General features: G+C 45.5%; 1 protein-coding gene across 2 annotated transcripts in view; it reads right to left on the bottom strand.

The window, feature by feature from the left end:
* Nucleotides 1-9,150: 9,150 nt before the first annotated feature.
* The window catches only part of TFCP2 (transcription factor CP2), a 49,090-nt gene continuing 36,879 nt past the window's right edge, over nucleotides 9,151-21,361 (bottom strand). The window contains exons 9-15 of one of the 2 annotated variants that reach the window (XM_004583214.2): nucleotides 18,744-18,792; nucleotides 18,295-18,388; nucleotides 16,741-16,831; nucleotides 14,992-15,104; nucleotides 14,249-14,391; nucleotides 13,111-13,162; nucleotides 9,151-9,276 (exon numbers count right to left, since the gene is read on the bottom strand). In XM_004583214.2, the coding sequence (XP_004583271.2) occupies nucleotides 9,239-9,276; nucleotides 13,111-13,162; nucleotides 14,249-14,391; nucleotides 14,992-15,104; nucleotides 16,741-16,831; nucleotides 18,295-18,388; nucleotides 18,744-18,792 (580 nt within the window). In that variant the 3' untranslated portion in view covers nucleotides 9,151-9,238. The remainder of the gene's footprint in view (nucleotides 9,277-13,110; nucleotides 13,163-14,248; nucleotides 14,392-14,991; nucleotides 15,105-16,740; nucleotides 16,832-18,294; nucleotides 18,389-18,743; nucleotides 18,793-21,361) is intronic. The other variant, XM_004583213.2, reaches the window with a different exon arrangement.

Genomic DNA, 21,361 nt, shown 5'->3' with positions numbered 1-21,361 from the left:
TCCTCCATGCTCCCTTCATCTTTGTTCGGATGTCCACCTGACGGTGTTTGCGAGTCATTTCGTCCTCTCCTTGCCTTGTTTCCTCCTGGCATTACCATCTGATTCGTCTTCTCTCAAATGACTAAACCCTATGGCAGCACACGGCTGTTTGTTGTATCCTTGGTGCCCAGGGCATTTAAGACCACGCTAGACACTGGATGGCTGGATCCAGTAATGAATGAATGGATGGATGGCAGGACTGGCTGCTTGAGGTTTTTTTTTTACTTTTTGTAAAGAGTGTGTGTGTGTGGGGGGGGGGGGGGGGAATCTAAATGACTGCAGGGCCAGAATGGAGCCAGGAACTGAAACTTCAGCCCAGAGCTAAAACAGGCTGTGAGCCAGCAATGCTGCCTGCCAGGGTCTGTGTTAGCAGGAAGCTGGTCAGGAGCCGGGACCTGGAATCAACTCTCAGATGAAGAACACGGGTGCCTTGACTGCTAGGCTAGACACTCACTTCAGATGCCAGGATTTAAACTCAAAGTGGGCACCTCCCGAATCCTGCTCCATCTTCCACTACAGCCAAGGAACTGTAAAACTAGGTGTACTGGCTACCAGACCAGTTCAACTCAAGAAGAGAGAGGTTGGATGGCTTGACAAAAATGTCAAAAATTTGTTTTTTCCCCTGAGTGACAACAAACACTTCAAGAGTCTAGGAGGCAACACTGCAAAATGAAGAATCCACACAACACCAAAAAAGCAACCCTCAGGGTACCATGTGCTGATGGTTTTCCTGTCTGCTGAAATTCAGAGAGTGATCCAGAACCAGGGGCCCGGGGCACGGCTCTGTGGCAGGCTGAGTTGACACTCGGGACAGCCACATCTCCTTATCAGAGTGACGCTGCCGGCAGTCCATCTCCTGTGCTGAGGCATCCTGGGAGGCGGTAGAGGCTGGCTTTGGTGAAAGACCCAGACAGGGTTCCTGGCTTTGGCCTGGCCCAAGTGAGCATGAGGGAATGAACCAGTGATTCAAAGGTCTCTCTCTTTCAAGTTAAGTGGAAACACACACGAAAAAGAACATGGTCCCAGAGCCACACTCCTTGAATATAACCCCCAACTCCTCCACTCAGTAGCAATGTGATCCTGGACCATTATCCCCCAATGCCCAAGCTTTGTTGGTGAGTACCACCAAACCAATGTGGCAATAAGCACTTGATCAGTTAAAAGGTCATCTGACTTCTGACATCACAACTTCTTATCGCAGAGTCACTACTTGCACTTGATGGTCACGATACACAGTCCCTAGGCAAGTTTCTGCAATGGTCCCCGCTCACCCGCTCATTCGCAGCAACAGCAATTCTGCTCTGCCCCAAGCAGGGTGGAGGCCCCATGGCAAGGGCGGGCAGGTGGAGAGCAGCCGAAGAAGCTGAGGCACGGAACAGAGACTGCAAAAAAAGTGAGAGAAATACGCATACCACTGTGTTACAGAGGACACCGGGTGTCCCAACTCTAAATGTCACTGTTTTGTCTTAGACATGATGCAACATCTCAGAAGGCACAAGGTGCAGGCAGGTGTGTCGTCTAAGGGACCAAAAACTGTCGAGGAAGAACAGGGAGAGAAAAGACCAAGAACAAGTAGCACAAAGAGCAGCGACAGATGAAAACCAAAGGCTGGACCTCTGGTTCTGGGCACCGTCTGCATACAGATGATCCTGTAGTCACTGCTAGCCTTAACTTTATTGATCAGCTGATATGCATTCAGTGCAAAATAAAGCTGATCCCTACTACCCTACTATTACACCTCTGCAAAAAAAAAAAAAAAAAAACAACAACAAACCTATGAATGAAGTATCATTTTGTTTTTAAGATCATGAAATTGAAGCTTGGAGAGATTATTTTGTCCAGTCAGATCTAAAGAATAAGATCTGAGATTCAAAGACAGGCTTATCTGACACCAAAGCATATACTGTAGCAACCACATTTTACCATCGAAAGAAAAGAATACACTCTCCAAAGAGGGGGAAAAAATGCAGTAGGAAGGAATATAATGTGCTAGACTTCTTACAGAATAAAGATAAAAATCAAAGGCACTGTATTCTGTAAAGAAATGGGCAGATTTGGCCCTGAAAGTGGTATTTCTCCAAGTTGCACTTAATCATATTACAGATCTAGACAGCTCCTTGTGACCAATTTCACACTGAGATCGGGGTGTGCACATGTGGGTGAGAGACAGTGCCAGACTCCTTGAAAGCACCAACAATGCCTATGGGTTGGAATGCCCAAGTCCCTTATCAGTCCCCGAGGTCCCCCCAGCTCGGCCTTGTCCTGCTGACAGACTCTGAGAGGCAATGATGGCTCCAGGAGTCACGTTCCTGCCGCCTGTGAGATCTGGCCCTTGCCAGCACCCAGAGCAGGAGCTAGCACATGGAATGCTCATTCTCCTTATTCCTCTCTCCCGGCCTCCCCTCCTTTCTTTTTAAATGTTCACTTAAAAAAAAAAAAAAAAAAAGTTCTTATTTGAAAAGCAGAAATAAAGGGAGATCTCCCATGTAGGGGTTCACTCAAATCAAATGCCTACAACAGCCAGGGAATGGGCAGGCCAATGCCAAGCCTGGAACTCCACCCAGATCTCCTTCAGATCCACAGGAAGCTGGCCTGGCAGAGCAGCTGCAGCTCAAATCCAGCTGGGATATGGGAACATCTGTTCACATTCCAAATGTCAAATATCTGACCCTCCAGTTTTCAAAATTAAACCAAGTCGTTCCTCACTGACATGAGGCAAACCGACACCTGCACTACCGGCATCCCATAAGCACACTGGTTCAGGTCCCAGCTGCTCCATTTCAGATCCAGCTCCCTGCTGAGGTGCCTGCAAAAGCAGTGGAAGACAGCCCAAATACTCAGGTCCCTGCACGCAACGTGGAATACCTTGAGAAGCCTTTGGCAACTTGGTTTGGTCTCACGAAGTCCCAGCCATTGTGGCCCTCTGGGAGTAAACCAACAAACAGAAGATCTCTAACTCTCTAACTAATTTTCAAATAAATTGTTAAAACAAAAGTCTTCTAAAAGTTAATTATATATGTGTACCCTCCCTCCCTTCCCGCTTCTGTAACTCTGCCTCTCAATAAAGTATTACAACAACAACAAAAAGTTGCTTGAGATGACCTCATCTTTTATTTTTCTTAAGTACTGAATGAAAGTTAGAAGCAAGGCAAAAATATGACTAGGCAAATATAAACTAAACCTTTAAATGAAAAATCAGACATTAGAACTCAGGAAGAAGGAAATTTGCAGAGGTTAAAATGAGGCCTATGTACCTCATCGTAAGCAGACCTAGTATAATGAAAACATTCACAGAATGTTCACACGAGTGATTAGCATCGGCCCAAAAATCACATTCAGAACAAAACAGCACAATAAGTCATGGCCTTAAGGAGCCAGTTCCCTTAGAACTGACATGAATCCTAGAGAAAGATTTAATTCATAGACAATTTTTCAATCTCTGATCTTGAGAATGTAAATACTGGAATCATCTGCAACGTAAAGGAACACTGAAGACTGAAACGCAGGCTTGTATTCGTAATGGAAACAATCAGAGAAGTCAGACAGAAAAAGAAGTGGAATTGCATGAAAGGTCAGGGTCAAAATCGAAGAAGCAAAGAAGAAAGTGTGCAGAAGGCAAAGGGGCAAACAGAAGCCGTGGCACTGCCTCGCCCCTGGCTCAGCTCATGCTGCAGTGGGGTTGTACTGCACCTCATGTAAGCAGCATTCTGAAAGTTCAATCACAAGTTCAAGTGTTCTAACAGAACAAGTTTAACTCACAACTGAGAAATGAGCAAGTGCACAGGAGCTGGTTGTAGGATTCCAGCCAGTGGCAGCAAACGCGGGATGCCGATGGCAGCACATCCGTGTCCTCCCTGATAACACCGGGGTTCCTTAACACCCAGCAGGGGCCATGACAGAGCGAACCCCAGAGGTTAGCATCCCTGCACAAAAGACCTCAGAATACATGTGCACCTGTGTTTGCTCTTGCACTCCTCAGGGATGCTTAAACTACAAGTGTCTGGCTGCAAGACCTCAAGCTGTTTCACTTGCCAAGCTTCCCCACACACCTCGGCGGCTCAGTGCTAAGACCCTAACTCAGCCCTCGCAGCCAGTTCTGTGCCATCCAGCAGTCAAGCATCTGCCTGTCACGGCATTTCCCAGCCATTAAGACCATGTCCATTTCAGCTACTTAAAAGGCCTTAAGAAAGAGGCTTGTTCACGTGTTTGAGTTATAGAAACAGAAGGACTCTCTCGGAGATCTTCACTAGTTCACTTCTAAGATGGCCACAACAACCAGAGCTGGACGGGTTCAAAGCCAGGAAGTTCTTCCAGGTCTTCCACGTGGTTGCTGAGGTCCAAAGACTTGGGCCATCTTCTGCTGCTTTCCCAGTGCACTCGCAGTGGGCTGGATTGCTAGTGGAACAGCCATGGCTTGAACCAGCACTTAAATGGAATGCCAATCCTGCAGGCAGTGGCTTCACCAGCTACCCCACAGTGCCAGCCCTTAGAGCTTCTTAAGTGATTTATGTGGACACACATTCTTATTAAGCCACAATAGTGGACAAACTTACCTCTTCAAAGCCACATTTCATGCAGCAAGTAATACTTAGTCCTTAGAGTCCCTTCTATTTCCCAATCTTCCTTTACAAACAGCAGGTACATCCACATGTGACTGACTGTACTTCAAGGCAATAAAGACAATGGTTAAAGTTAGACAGGATGCAGGATGCTACTCCACCCCGCAGAGGAACATAATGCCTAACCATTCTTAGTCTTATATCCTCCAACTCTAATGTAAATATGAAACCATGTATTTTCATTTCAACTGCAGCATGATGAAAAAGATGAAGTTGAGCAAATTTCACTCCCAGGGATTTCAAACACACTCATGAAGAGGCACATTAAAATGCACTTACATAGTACCCATAAGGAATAGCCATTTCTTTTAATTTTATTTTGATAAGGTAGAGTTACAGAGAATAAGTGGAAAAGTAGACACCACCCATCCACTGGTTCACTCTTCAATAGCCTCCAAGGCAGGAGCTAAGCCAATCCAAAGACAGGAGCCAGGAGCATCTTCCGGGCTTCCTGTTTGGTGCAAGGGCCCAAGGACTTAAACCCCTCTCCTCTGCCTTCCCAGGCCATTAGCATGGAGCTGAATCAGAAATGGCACTGCTAAGATTCTTAACCCATATGGGGTGCTGGTGCCACAGGCAGAGGCTTAGCATGAAATACCACAGCAACAGCCGCAGGAATGGCCATTCTAAAAATAAATAAATAAATAAATAAATAAATAAATAATGCACAACTGTAATGTAAAATGGAAAAACATTCAAGATATGTCAAATACAAAAACCAAGTTGCAGATTATTAGCACAACAGAAGCATTCTGGGCTATCTGCATGTGTGTGAATGGCACAGGCCAGTTTTCAATGAAGAACTTGGAGTGGGATTAGAGGGTAAAGAGAAAAGGTTACTCCTGTCTTCATTGTCTGAATTTACTTTGTAAATTGCTTTCTTTTTTTTTTAAAGATTTTACTTTTATTACAAAGTCAGATATACAGAGAGAGGAGGAGAGACAGACAGGAAGATCTTCCGTCCGATGATTCACTCCCCAAGTGAGCCGCAAAGGGCCAGAGAGCGCGGATCCAAAGCCGGGAACCTGGAACCTCTTCCAGGTCTCCCACGCAGGTGCAGGGTCCCAAAGCATTGGGCCGTCCTCAACTGCTTTCCCAGGCCACAAGCAGGGGGCTGGATGGGAAGTGGAGCCGCCGGGATTAAAACCGGCACCCATATGGGATCCCGGGGCGTTCAAGGAGAGGACTTTAGCCACTACACTATCGTGCTGGCCCTTAACTAGCTTTTCAATATGAAAGTAATTTACAGGGCCCGGAGGCGTGGCCTAGCGGCTAAAGTCCTCCCCTTGAGCACGCCCCGGGATCCCATATGGGCGCTGGTTCTAATCCCGGCGGCTCCACTTCCCATCCAGCCCCCTGCTTGTGGCCTGGGAAAGCAGTTGAGGACGGCCCAAAGCCTTGGGACCCTGTACCCACATGGGAGACCTGGAAGAGGCTCCTGGCTTCGGACTGGTTCAGCTCCAGCCGTTGCAGCGGCTTGGGGAGTGAGCCATCAGACAGAAGATCTTTTTCTCTGTCTCTCCTCCTCTCCGTGTATCTGCCTTTCCAATTAAAATAAACCTTTAAAAAAAAATCCTGTGAGTCTTCCTCTTCAAACCCTTTGTCTGGTCCCCTCCTCCATCCCCCCCCCTAAAAGATAAGATAGTTAAACTTGCATTTAGCAGAACCAGCAGGATGGCTCAATCGGCTAATCCCCCTTGCAAAAGCCAGGATCATATATGGGTGCTGGTTCATGTCCTAGCAGCTCCAATTCCCTTCCAGCTCCCTGCTTGTGGCCTGTCCCAAAGCCTTGGGACCCTGTAGCCGCATGGGCAATCTGGAAAATGTTCCTGGTTCCTGGTTTCAGATGCGCCCAGCTACACCCATCGCAGCCATTTGGGGAGTGAACTGGCAGATGGAAGATCTTTCTCTGAATCTTCTCCCTATAATTTCCAATAAAAACAAATAAATCTTTAAAAATTTGCATTTATCTAAAAGGATAAACCGAACACAGGAAATTTTTTAAAATGCACTGAATGATTAAAATGTCCTATCACCATAGTAATTTAAACCAACTATATAGCTATGGCATCATAAAATTTGGGGAGGAGCCTGAAAGATTTTCTGGTAAATTTTAAAATATGAAGACTATTCTAAAACAACCATGACTTCAAGTAAGAATCAGTGTTTAGGGCCCAGCGCAATAACGTAGCGGCTTAAGTCCTCGCCTTGAAACGTGTCGGGATCCCATATAGGTGCTGGTTCTAATCCTGGCAGACCCCTTCCCATCTAGTTCTCTGCTTGCAGCCTAGGAAAGCAGTAGAGGACAGCCCAAAGCCTTGGGACCCTGCACTCACATGGGAGACCCAGAGGAGGCTTCTGGGTCTGGCTTCTGATCGGCTCAGCTCCAGCCGTTATGGGTCACTTTGGAAGTGAACCATCGGATGGAAGATCTTCCTCTGTCTCTCCTCCTCTCTGTATATCTGCCTTAACAATAAAAAATAAATAATAAATCTTTTTTTTTTAAAAGAATCAGTGTTTATATGATGAATGGAGTTTTATATACCATATGAAGTAAGCCAAGCATCATGGTCACAGAATCAGAGGAAACTTAAAACATCTCCTCATTGGGGTCAGCACTGCAGCCGAGCAGGCAAAGCCACCAGCTGCGACACCCACAGCCCATGTGGCACTGCTCCACTTCTGATCTAGTTCCTCACTATGGCCTGGAAAAGGGGCAAAAGATGGGCCCAAGTGTTGGGTCCTTGATATACATGTAGGAGACTTGAATGACCCCCTGACCTCTGGATTTGGCCTGGCCTAGCAGTGGCTATTGCAGCCAATGGGGAATGAACCAGCCAACGGATTTGTCTCTCCCTCTCTAACTCTGACTTCCATATAAATAAATACATAAATGCAACCCTCCTACTCTAACCACAGCTGCCTGTGGCAGAGAGGAAAGCTGACTCCGCTGAGGCTGAGGACCAGTGCTGGAACACAACACAGCCAGAAATGTCACCTCCAAACCACAGCTGGGTACCACTCATCTATTTTGAGTTGCCCAGGTCAATTTTAAACAAGTCACTGATGTAACCCTTCAGGTCTGAAGCTCTTTCAAACCAAGAAAAATCAGCCATGTTTCAGGTTGATTTCAATTTCACTTTAATCTTTGTATAAAAAATTTTAAATTTCATCAAATGCTGTATATACACACATACGCACACACACAAATCCAAATGTAACACAGAATCCTTGGATTTTATCCTTGTTCACTTCCACAGACTCCTTGAAGAGATTTCTGGATAAAACTTTCAAGTGAAAACAGAAGATTCCTGGCTACACAGTTATGCATACACACACACATCTACACACCACACAATCATTCTAAGGAAGAACAAAAATCCATGGTGAGAATGCAAATGGGATGGTAATAAATGTTATAAAGCTTAAATAAAACAACACTAGAGGAATAAAAGAGCATCCCAAGCCAAGAGAAGATTCTGAGGACAGAAAAAAAAAAAGAAAAAAACAAAAAAAAAAACAAAAAACAAAAAAAACAAGGGCTTAGCCTGATATTCATTAATAAATCGTTTTGAGACTATCATTCAGGAATAGTGAATTTGGGGTGTTACACATAATCCAAATTTTCCACCCCTCCAAATCCGTGATTGTGGTAAGGACGGACTCTTAAAAAGCGTCTGTGTCTTCATGACGCTGCAGCTGGCGATGTGTGCGGCCAGCTTAGGCGTGCTCCGTCTCTCCCGGCGGCTAACCGCGCCCTTCCCGTGCAGTGTTGCATCCTATTCATCAGAAGAGCCACAGGAGGAAGCCTCGGTGAGCACAGCCATGAAGGGTGGCCTTGTTGGCGCTGGATGGTGACAATGCCAGTCAGCCTGGGTGTGGATTTCAGCATCACTCCCTGCCAGCTGCTGTTCTACAGCATGCTACAAGGCCACCAGGTATCTCCATTGCCTCATCTTCAGTTACGTAAGGGGACAGTGTACATAGGGGCTTACGAAAAGGACTAACCAAGATAACCCATTTAAAAAATTTCACTTTCTGGCTCTTAGCTAAAATTGTTATTAGCTGTAATACTAAAAGGAAATCAAAAGAAAAATTATCTGCTTTTTTCTCATCATTGATGAAGTTCTCAAAGCCCAACTGTGGCCAAAAAACAGAGATGCTAGCTTCTTCAAGGCAGAGGCGACTGAGTACAACTCTTAGGAACACAGGTGGTCATGTGGGTATTAGGTAAAATCAGCATGGTTTCAAATCACAACATTTAACATCTTTCCCTTAGACATCACACAAGACTCATCAGCATGATGTGCTACATACACCCTAAATGATGTGGAGTTTCTACTGACATTCAACCACAGGTCCAGAAACTGTAACTGGGAGCAGCTGCAGTCTGCTGGGCAGTGATGTGTGTGTACCACAAAGGCTCGGCCCACACCCAAGGCAAGGGCGCTGCCTTAGTGGCGCGGAGGCTTCCATACACAGGTGGGTGAGCTTCCTGCAGAGATCCACTCACACCCATCTCTCAGAGGGCAGTTCTCAGCAGGTGAAGAAAGCAGCAGTCACTGGGCAGGGAACGGCCCCTACTTCAGTATGATATGATAACTATCACTAGTTTCTGCTGTAAAGAAAAAAGAGAAAGAAAGAGAAAGAGAATCTTTAGTCTAAACCACAGTTGAAAAAACAAACATAGCAGGATTCTTGTAAGAAACAAGCAAACAAACAAAAGGTAGAACATTGTGTTTTGGGCCAGCGTTGTAGCATAGTAAGTAAAGCCACTGTCTGCCATGCCAGGGCATTTGTTCACGTCTCAGTTGCTCTACTTTCAACCCCGCCTCCTGCTAATGCACCTGGGAAAGCAATGGAGGACGGTCCAAGTGCTCCCACGGGCTGGCAGAGCCATCCATGAACAGAACGGGCTGAAGCTCCTGCTGTGAGCCTGGCACAGCCCTGGCTGTTGGGCCAGCACATGGAAAATCTCTCCCTCTGTATCTTCTCAAGAAAGAAATCTTTTTAAAAATTTTAAAATAACATTCTTTTTCACATTTTTGTTTATTTTCTTTTTTTTAAGATTTATTTTATTTTTCTTGCAAAGTCAGATATATAGAGAGAGGAGAGACAAAGAGAAAGAGCTTCCGTCCGTATGATCATTTACTCCCCAAGTGACCACAACGGCCAGTGCTGTGCCAATGCCAGGAGCCAAGAACTTCCTCCAGGTCTCCCACGTGGGTGCAGGGTCCCAAGGCTTTGGGTCATCCTTGACTGCTTTCCTAGGCCACAGGCAGGAAGCTGGATGGGAAGTGGAGCCACCAGGATTACAACGGGTGCCCATATGGGATCCCCAAGGGTTCAAGGAGAGGACTTTAGTCGCTAGGCCACCGCGCAAAGCCCTATTTTCATTTTATTTCAAAGACAGTTGGAGAAATATCTTTCATCTGCTGGTTTACTCCCCACATGCCTGCAACAACTAGGACTTGGTGAATCCAAAGCAAAAAGCTCAGAATTACACCTGGTTCTGTCACATGGGTAGCAGGGACAGAAACACTGTTGCCTCACAGGGCACAACAGCAGCAGGAAGCTCTATTAAAACAACCAAGGTTCAACTTAACCACTGCACCAAACACCCTCCCCAAACAGTATACTTTCATGTTTAAGATTTGCTTATTTTTAATGGAAAGACATATTTACATAGAGGAGGAGAGACAGGAAGATCTTCCATCTGCTTATTTACTCCCCAAGTGGCCCCAACAGCCAGAGCTGAGCCAGTCGGAAGCCAGGAGGCAGGAGCCAGGAGCCTCCTCCAGGTCTCCCACACAGGTGCAGGGTCCCAAGGCTTTGGCCCATCCTCGACTGCTTTCCCAGGCCACAAGCAGGGAGCTGGATGGGAAGTGGACCAGCCAGGACACAAACCAGCAACCATACGGGGAGGATTAGCTAATTAAGCCATTTCGGCAGGCCCCAGTATACTTATTAATAGAAAAGAATGCTGGTAAATTGGTCCCCAACTTAACTATGGTTTCATTTAAAACTTCTAACTATTCATTTAACAGGCAGACGGGGGAGTAAGCTCCATTCCACTGGTGAAGCAACAGCTGAAGACCTTAAGTTAGGAGCCAGAACTCAACCCAGGTCCCCCAGGAAGCCAGTTATTTGTGGCATCATTGCTGCCTCCCCGGATGATCAGAAGGAGAAGGTGAAGAGCTGGGGCCAGAGATCAAGTGTAATGCACTCAAATACACAAATATGGGATGTGGAAGTCGTAACCTGTGTCTTAACTCTAGGCCAAACACCCACCACTCACAGTGGTACAAAAACAGTATGTATCCAGTAGCATCTCAATTTTGAATTTTGATCTTTTCCTGAGCTGGCATGACACATTGCAGTCTTCTCCAATGAGGACAGGCGCAGTGAGCTGTGACTCTCAGCAGCCACAAGATCCCAGGGGAACACAGCTGACACTCTACAGTACACTGTGCTGCCAAGCACTGACATTCTACAGGTTAGGTGTATTAAAAGCATTTTTAACTTAAGGATGGATTTAACAAGACAGAACTTCATGGTAAGTCGGGAGCAACTGTAACAAACACGCCTTAGGGAAGGCGCTGTGCTCCAGAGAATTAGGGGGCTGGCATTGTAGCCTGACGAGCTAATCCTTTACCTGTAGCACTGGCATCCCATGTGGGCACTGGTCTAGTCTCAGCTGCTCCACTTCAATCCAGCTCCCTGCTACTGGCCCAGGACAGCAGCAGAGACTACACCAACCTAACAGACCCAGAAGAAGCCCCTGGCTTCAGATTGACTCAACTCCAGCCATTGCAGCCATCTGGAGAGTGAACCAGGGGATGGAAGATCTCTTCATTCTGTTATCTTTAAATCTGTCTGTAAATAAAAATAAGTGAAACTGGAAAAAAAAAAATAAGTTGCAGCTTGGAATGCTTATGTACCGTACCAGAGGGCCAAGTGAAGTCCCAGTCTCTCACATCTAATGCAGCTTCCTGCTCAGTGCTCTCGGGAGGCAGCAGGAGCTGGCTCAGACGTGCTTGGGAGAATGGGGTGCAGGTGCAGACTCAGGATTGGGCATGGCCCAGCCCACTGGATGCTGCAGATACCCAAGAAGTGACCCAGCAGATGGAACATCTATCTCTATGTCTCTCAAAATGCGTCACTCCACTTTCCAAGATCATGAAAATAAACTGCAACATATTTTAAGATCTAGTTACTTACAAGTCAGAGTTACAGAGACAGAGATAGAGACAGAGTGAGCTTCCATCCATTGGTTCACTCCCCAGATGGCCACAACAGCCAGGGCTGGACCAGGCGGAAGCCACAAACTTCATTCAGGTCTCCCACCTGAATGGCAGGGGCCCAAACACTTGGGATATCTTCCAATGTTCTTCCTCAGTCACTACTAGGGAGCTAGCCAGCAACCATATGGGCAGCAGCTTAACCCGCTTTGACACAGCACCTGCCCCATAAACACACATTTTTTTTAAATGTCCATTTTTCCTCATTTGCCAACACAAGATGCAGAGAATGGCAGGGAGTCATCAGGTACACTTTGTCTACAGGAGGCCAACACTAAGAAAGGAACAATCTTTTTTAACATTTACTTTATACCTTCTATATCCTCAAAGAAGTATGAAAAGTTTGTTTAAAAAAAAAAATTTGACCCAGCGTGATAACCTGGTGGTTAAATCCTTCCTTTGCTTGGGCCAGGATCCCATATGGGTGCCAGTTCAAGTCCTGGCTAAGCTCTTTCCATCCAATTCCCTGCCTGTGGCCTGGGAAAGCAGCAGAGGACAGCCCGAAGCCTTGGGACCCTGCACGTGTGTGGGAGAGTCGGAAGAGCTCCTGGCTCCTGGCTTTTGAACGGTTCAGCTCTGGCCACTGAGGCCCCTTGGGGGGATGAGCCAGTGGATTGAGGATCTCCCTGTCTCTTCATTGTAAATCTGACTTCCCCACAAAAATAAAGAAATCGTAAACATAAAAAAAAGGTCATTTATTTATTTGAAAGACAGAACAAGAGACACACACAGAGAAAGACATCTTCTACCCACGCTTCAAATGCTGACCACAGCCAAGATGGGGCCAGTCTAAAGACAGGAGCCTCGTACCAATGCGGCATCCCGTGTGGGCACCTGAGCCACCTCTGACAGGCAGCAGGGGATCAGGGTGGCAGGGAGTGGGCTTGGGAGCAAGGCAGAAGGATGAATCGCCCACTCCCATGCAGGGCTGGGCTGGGCAAAGTCAAAGCCAGAAACCGAATCCAGGTTTCTCTCATGGATGCTAAGAACCAAATACTCAAGCATCCCTGCTCTATCTCACAGTCTGCACTGGCAAGAAGCTCCGATGTGGACACAGACCTCAAAAGCTGTGCCTTCTAACTGCTGTCAAATGCCGCCCCTAACAAAATGCTGTTCAGGTTCTTAAAGAGAGATGGTCACTATTTTATTACCTTTCATTGTGTCCAGGATAAAACAGGCTTCTTCCTGAAAGTTCTGTATCATCTGAAAAAAGCGAGAAAATCTGCTGTTCATTAAATACTTTTGGTATTTTGCAACATTAAGATGGAACACGACCCCTCCCAAGGCTGATCCCATTTCCAGGAAGGTTCACACGAGGCTCTGCAGGGCACAGGAATTGCTTATAAATACGCATGAAATCATACACGCTTCCTCCTCCCAATTTCAAAAGCCTGCTTCACATACTTGCGTTCTTTTTCCCTCCTCCTAAAAAGTTTGGACCTCTAACTTTCAAAAAACAGAACCCGCGAGAACAGTGATTTTAAAAATGGAGTGTGCATTCTCTTGGGTTAAGATTTCCGAAGGGGGGACCTGGCATGGTGGCCTAGTGGCTAAAGTCCTCGCCTTGAATGCCCCGGGATCCCACATGGATACCAGCTCTAATCCTGGCAGCTCCACTTCCCATCCAGCTCCCTGCTTGTGGCCTGGGAAAGCAGTTGAGGACGGCCCAAAGCCTTGGGATCCTGCACCTGCTGTGTGAGAGACCCAGAAGAGGTTCCTGGTTCCTGGCCTTGGATCGGCGCAGCACCGGACGTTGTGGCCGCTTAGGGAATGAATCATTGGACAGAAGATCTTCCTCTCTGTCTCTCCTGCTCTGCCTGTATATCTGACTTTGCAATAAGAATAAATAAATCTTAAAAAAAAAAAAAAGAAAGAAATTATGGGAAAATAAAACTCTAAGGGGAATATAAAAGCAAATACGGATTCAGGGCAACAGAATTATATAAAAATTCTGTTATAACCACATGGACTTTTTAAAAATGGATAAAGGTAGTACTTAGGTGATGTGGAATACAATTTAAAAAGTGATGTACCACTCACTTTTCCCTGTCATCCATTTCCAGAAATGACATTTTCTAAGATATTTAAGCTTTTAACAAAAATTCTAAGTCGACCTAAAAATGTGTAAAGACATACACGGTTTTTAAAAACTACTTAGGAGATGAGCAAGCAAAAAGGTTAGAAACCGCCTGTCCAGGAAACAGCTCTGTTCCAGAAGAACCAACCTGGCTTCTATTACATACGCCAACAAACCGTCATGTGGCAGTTCAGCTGTACTGCAACATCTACCTCGTCACTGATGAGCACGTGGATTCCTGTTGGCCCCTGCTTGTAGATCTGGCTGATCTGGCTTGGGGAAATGCTGAAAAGTTGAGCAATTTTTTCTGTCAACTCAACAGCTGTCAGTTCTTCCAGGTAGACGGCATGATACACTGCGGAAGAGAAACAAGGGCGATCAGTGCAAAGCCCCTGCTTACGGGTGCTCCCACCGCCAGGCGGGCTCACTTCTGGGCCTGAGAACTCAGCTGCTTGGAGTTCTGCTGCCTCTGGGACCCGAGGAAGTGCTTCCAAACTCTTAGGCCTCATTTTCTTCACCATCACGCTAACATAACAGTAAAACCAAAAGAGCGGCTACTCGCTCTCAACGGTGAAGCACCAACAAAGTATTAACAAGAGCATCGTTTTTGTTCTTATTACTTATTTGACAGACACAGACAGACAGGAGCTCCCAATGCCTGCAAGCCAAGAACTTTACCCAGGTGTCCATGTTCGAGGCAAGTAGCCAATCACTTGAGGTAACGTGGCTGTCTCCCAGGCATGAGCAAGGCGCTGCACTCAAGAGCTGCAGGTGGGGACTGAACCCAGCTCTTCTGATTGGGACGTGGGCCTTTGAACCGCCAAAGCCAAATGCCCACTCAGCGCCTGGCATGTTTGAGGAGCTCAAGTATTAGCAACTACCACTACTTCTAGCAAATGCTGGGTAGTTTCCCATCACACGTGACGCTCATTCTGGGGTGTCCACAAGGACCTACCGAAGAAGGTGCCGTTGGAGTCTGCATCCTCGTGCTTTTGCTGCTGTTGCTGCTGCTCCCTCAACTGCAGCGACTCCTGACACACATAGATGGTTAACCTTGGACGCACCATCCTGGGGGGAGGGGGACGCTGTTAGTCTCTGACAACTTTTTAAAAGCACATTTTCAGGGAAAATCTGCACTTTCACTTTGATAGTGTAGAGTGGGCCTGAAGACTGGCTCATTTCCCATGTTTTATTAGCTCCCTGGAGGTGAGTGGGCTCTTGTCTCTTAAGCAGAACTGTTTCGCACAGGAAGCATCATAAAAACCTTTAAATTTTTGGCTTTCCTTAAAAACTGAGACCTGGCAATGTGAGGCCACCACACTCACATGAAAACAATCACATGCTCTCCTTGTACCCTAGACTTGACTGTCATTTACAGCAGCTAGCTGGCCTCCGCCGTCATCTGAATATGTGATGGGTTATGATTTGGACATTAGCTTGATGCTGTCCCCTAAGTCTTATTTTAATGGCAGTAAGAGGATGGAAATGGAATCCAGTTATGGTGCTGCAGGCAGGGTCTTTGGGGTGACTGGATTAGACTGGGCTTTTAGTGTTGAGCCCCCACAATTCAATCCTACTGGCTTCAGAAGAGACAGACACAGATGAATGAATGTGCTGCTTGCTCTATCTTACCAGGTCATGCCCCATGCCACCCTGAGGCTCATGCTGGCAGGAACCCCACCACCAGGGTAGAGCAAGAGAGGTCTGCCTCATCTGGCACTGTGAATGCCCAGCACTGGGAGCTAAAGAAGCCTTTTTTTTCTGTAAATTCGGTGCCTCGGGCATTTTGCTATAGTAACAAAAAATGTTTACTACATGACCTGTGGGGTAAATGGTAGAAACATGGCGGGTGTATAAAGCACTGTTTTATGGGTCAGATTTATAATATGCAATGGTTTTAAAACATAAATATGGTAAACTAGAGCATCTTAGTCATCATTACCTTCTCCTAAATGGCTTATGTACTCTTTCTATTCCTTCTGCTTGTCAGAGACCTTAAATGATCTTTTGATCTGGTGATCTTATTCCTTCCTATCTATAAACTCTTTTGATAGTAGTCTTCAAAATAAAAGAATTATTTTTTCCTTCCCAAGTCAACAACTCCCATATTACACTTCTTTTTCAAAATTTTCCAACATTACAGAGACTCTGATTTAATATCCCTTGAGACACAAACAGTTCAACATGCTGTATTACAGTCACAGATTTGGTTACCACTAACCTATATGCTTTTTCCATCAATATTACATGAGCTATTCAAAATTGTAATTCCTAGCCAAACTTCAAAAAAACTTGATCTGGTGCCTTTGTCTTACTTTCGCTTCGTTCTCCTTCAAAACACAGCACTATGCAAAGTCCTGTTCAGACCTCTACCTGGCTCCACTCAAACCTCCACTCCACAGCACTGGGTACCCTGAGTGTTCCTTTGTCCCCAGGACCCACAAGAGTGCCTGGCTCATGATAAAGACGCTGCATACTTCTCAGATGAAAACACTTCCTTGGGAGTAACAAATGAGCCATCATAGGGAATTTGCTGGATCAAACGTAAGAAAAGGTATTTTTCATCTTTGTTAGGTACATGGCAGGCACTAAAGAAAATATTTTCCCAAGATGTATGTAACTGCGCAGAGCACAACAAAGAATCCCTGAACCTAAATCCACTGGAAATTCAATCTTGTTGATATTTTTAACACTAATTACATACCGGCCTTTTAATGCATTAAAAAGTCTGATTCCATCTGCAGGGCCACAAATTTGAATCACATCATCTCTAGTTAGTTTCAGTAAATCTGCCCCTGGAATAAATATAGGAAAATGAGTAACAGACTCAAAAGATCCCCCTTGCTACTAATGACTATTAAAATGGGCCCTATTACAGGGACACTTTGTTAGCCATATGCTACAGTCCACACTCTTTCACACAGCGTGTAAGACCCTTCACGACCTGGCCCACCTCCTCTGTGCAATAACCCCTATGCTTTCATCACACTGATGATGTCTCGTGGGTGTGCCTCCTGACTAAAGTATGTCCCTTCTTCTGATCGACCCACTCCTCACCCTTCACTTCATGCACCATGAACCATCACATCATCACTTCTTTCCCTAAATTTTGATTTCTTCTTTGTGTGTGCTCGCACACATGGGATGTGGGGTGGGAATATCACATGATAAATGAACTGCTGGATTAGGAAGTAGGTATGCTTTATTCATTATGTATTCCTACTATACTGGGAATAAAGATGTTCAATAAAAATAGATTTCATAAGTAAAATACAATATAGTGACATCAACGGGAAAATTTCAGGGTACCTGAAAAATCCCCTGGATAAAATATTATATGGAATACACAATTCAAAAACTGTATCAGGGTCCAGCACGGTAGCCTAATGGCTAAAATCCTCATCTTACATATGCTTGGATCCCATATGCTATGATTCCTATTCCAGCTGCTCCACCTCCCATCCAGCTCCCTGTTTGTGGCCTGGGAAAGCAACCCAGGATGGCCCAAAGCCTTGGGACCCTGCACCCGTATGGGAGACCTGGAGGAGGCTCCTGGCTCCTGGTTTTGGATTGGCTCAGCTCCAGCCATTGTGGCCACTGGGGGAGTGAACCAGCAGATGGAAGAACTTTCTGTATTTCATTCTCTCTATAAATCTCCCTTTCCAATAATAAAGAAATAAAATAAATCTTAAAAAAAGAAAACCTTTATGAAGGCCAACAATGTGGCATGGAAGGCCAAGCCTCTATCTACAACACTAGCATTCCATGAGGGGCCAGTTTGAATCCTGGCTGCTCTACTTCTGATCTAGGTCCCCGATCATGCCCTAGGAAAGCAATGGAGGATGGCTCTAGTGCTTGGAACCTGCATCCACATGAGAGAACCAGAAAAAGCTCCTGGCTCCTGGTTTTGGATTGGCTCAGCTCCAGCTACTGCGGCCATTTGGGGAGTGAACCAGCAGATGAAAAATACGTCACGGTCTTTCCTCTCTTTAACTTTATCTTTCAAACAAAAACAAATATTTTTCTAAATAATACTGTATGGTGTAAACATTTGAAAACAAGAAGAGTGCTTTAAAGTATTTCACAGCATAGTCACAGCTAACGAGAAAACCTAAAAGGCTCTAAGACTTAATTTCATTAGAAAAATGCACTAAGACCATAAAACATATACACATACACCCACAGAGCCGTGTATACCAGGAGGCTGTAGAATGCAAAAAAGATCCCATGCTGGGAGAAACGAAAGACGCCAATTCACCTGAGAAGTTTGTGAAAAGCCTGGAGAACGTAGAAAAACGATTTCGATGCAACCACTGCTGAGCTTCCTGAGGTGTGGTTGTTGGCAAGAGGTTCTGAAAGGCAGGAAGCATTCGGGTTGACTAACTCGATTCCTCTCCCCCCGTAACACACATCCTCAAACCCTCACACACTTCCTGACTCGGACAGGCCTGGCTGGCCTCATCACGTTAGCCTCCTCCTCTCCTGGGAAACAAGCCCATGGCACTTCCCCCGGTAACCTCACTGCAAGGCTCTTCCGATGCAAGGGTCCTTCCTCACAAGGCACCTGGTTCACGGTCAGACTTCAGGGATTGTCTAAGCACTGAGTGAATAACGCTCCCTAAAACCTGGGGGCGTTTCTACTCGGCAGCACAGTCATCAGAGTCTCAGGACACAGCACAAATAACAAACACTGAGCTTTAGACTTACGTCTGTCACTGGGGGCGGTGGTTCTGGCTGGTGGTTGGGGGAACCATTTCTAAAGAAACATTGAAAAGAAGAGGGTGAGTCCAAGGCATACAGTAAGCTCCAGTGCCTTGTTCATGGTCTTCACAATAAGTCTTCAGCTAGAGATTTAAAAGAATCTGTGTTCTTCCATAAAATATTCTTATTCTTTGACTCAATACTTCAATTTTCTGTTACTAAGCTCTTAACAGGAAAAGAGAAGAATGTGTCATTTAAAACATCTTTCAATAAGGAAATTTAAGAAAAAAATCTAAATTTCAATTGGGATGAGTGAAACACCTTAATAAATTTACTAAAATGAAAAATATCAGGATAGAAAAACATTTCAATTTATTACTACTGTATTTAACACATAAAAAGATGTACACTAACATTCGCAGGAAACACTGGAAGAAAAATGTATGGGAGCCAATACTGTGGCATAGCAGATAAAGCTGACACCTGCATTCTGGCACCCAGTGTGGGTGCTGGTTTGAGTTCTGGTTGCTCCACCTCTGGCCCAGCTCCACACTAATGTGCCAGAAAAAGCAACAGAGGACGTCTCAAATGCCTGGTCCCTACCACCCAAGCGGCACATGCAGAAAGAGCCCCTGGCTCCTGGCTACAGGTATCTGAGGAGTAATGAATGGAAGCTTTTCACTCTCTGGCTCTTTCTCTGCCTTTTTAGAAACTTCTAAAAAGGTATGCATCACAATCTGATCATAGATGTCTATCATGAAAAAATTACTTCTCAAACATTTATTTTTATTGGAAAGACAGATATACAGAGAGAAGGAGAGACAGAGAGGAAGATTTTCCATCCACTGATTCCCCAAGTGGCCACAACGGCCAGAGTGGCGTGAATCTGAAGCCAGGAGCCAGCTTCTTCTGGGTCTCCCATGTGGGTACAGGGTCCCAAGGCTTTGCGCCGTCCTCGACTGCTTTCCCAGGCCAGAAGCAGCGGCTGGATGGGTAGCTGGGCAGATGGGACATGAACAGACGCCCATATGGGATCCTGGTGCATAAAGGAGAGGACTTCAGCCACTAGGCTACCATGCCATGCTTGGAAAATTATTTGTAAAGCACCTTAAAAACATGAGTGCTGTCTACATTATGATCCAACTGCCATTTCCACTCTTTGTGTTTTTCTCCACATTTTCAATTGTCTAAGGACTGTCCCCCTTCCCTAATGCTTACTCTTATACGAGAAAAGTTAGCCCAATAAATAAATAGTTGAAAATAGAAGAGAAAACTTAAAAACCTTATATAAGCCTAACACGGTAGCCTAATGGCCAAAGTCCTCACCTTGAATGTGCCGGAATCCCATATGAACACTGGTTCTAATCCTAGCGGTCTCACTTCCCATCCAGCTCCCTGCTTGTGGCCTGGGAAAGCAGTCGAAGATGGCCCAAAGCCTTGAGACCCTGGACCTGTGTGGGAGACCCAGAATAAGCTCCTGGCTTCAGTTCGGCTCAGCTCCAGCCATTGCTGCCGCTTGGGGATTGAACCAGCAGACAAATAATATTTCTCTCTCTCTCCTTCTGTCTGTAAAATCAGACTTTCCAAAATAAATAAATACCAAAATAAAAAACCTCATATAATACTTAAAAGTGCCTGTAAGACTGCACTATCCATGTAGATGGTATAAGAGAATTTTTCTTTCAAAAAAGATCATTTTCCATTTTTAAGCTTTTAGATGCAAAATTCAAATTTGGTACTCAAACCTAGTAATGAACTTATCTCAGCGCCTGAGTTACACATATTTCTTTTCAAATTAACACTTACTTTTACTCTTAATTGCATGTTTTTCATTAACTCCTTTAAAAAGCAGATCAAAACATCAATTTCGGGAGTCTGGCGTGGTGGCCTAGCATGTATAGTCCTTGGCTTGAACGTGCTGGGATCCCACATGGGTGCCGAGTTCAAATCCCAGCTGTTCCACTTCCCGTCCAGCTCCCTGCTTGTGGCCTGGAAAAGCAGTCGAGTACAGCCCAAGACCCTGGGATCCTGCACCCACATGGGAGACCTAGAAGAGGTTCCTGGCTCCTAGCTACGGAATGACACAGCACCAGATGTTGTGCTCACTTGGGGAGTGAATCATCACACAGAAGATCTTCCTCTCTGTATAGCTGACTTTGCAATGAAAATAAAATAAATCCTTATAAAAAAGAATCAATCCCAAGTAAATGCAAAAATAAGCATTACAACTAAACAGCCTGTTCATACAATGAACACTTATTTCAAATTTCAATATGGCTATGCGGGTAATACCTACTAATGCTAATACTGTGAGAATTTTTTGTTTTTGTTTTTTTGGTTCTTTAAGATTTATTTACTGGAAAGGCAGTTAAGAGACGGAGAGGCAGACAGAGGTAGGGCAAACAGGAAGTGAGATCCTCCATTTGCCAGCTAACTCCCTAAGAGCCACGGTGGCTGAGACTGAACCAAGCTGAACTCAGGGTATCCCCAGTGGGTGGCAGAGGCTGAAGCACGTGGACCAGCCTCTGCTGCCCTCCCAGGCATACCAGCAGGGAGCTGGACTGCAAGTGGAGCAACCAGGATGCTGACTATACAGGCAGGAACTCAACCTAATGTGCCACAAC

This window comes from Ochotona princeps, chromosome 15 (assembly GCF_030435755.1).
Source record: "Ochotona princeps isolate mOchPri1 chromosome 15, mOchPri1.hap1, whole genome shotgun sequence".
NCBI classification, from domain to species: Eukaryota; Metazoa; Chordata; class Mammalia; order Lagomorpha; family Ochotonidae; genus Ochotona; species Ochotona princeps.
Note: the sequence above shows the minus strand (reverse complement) of the source record. Positions and strands in the feature narration are given on the sequence as shown.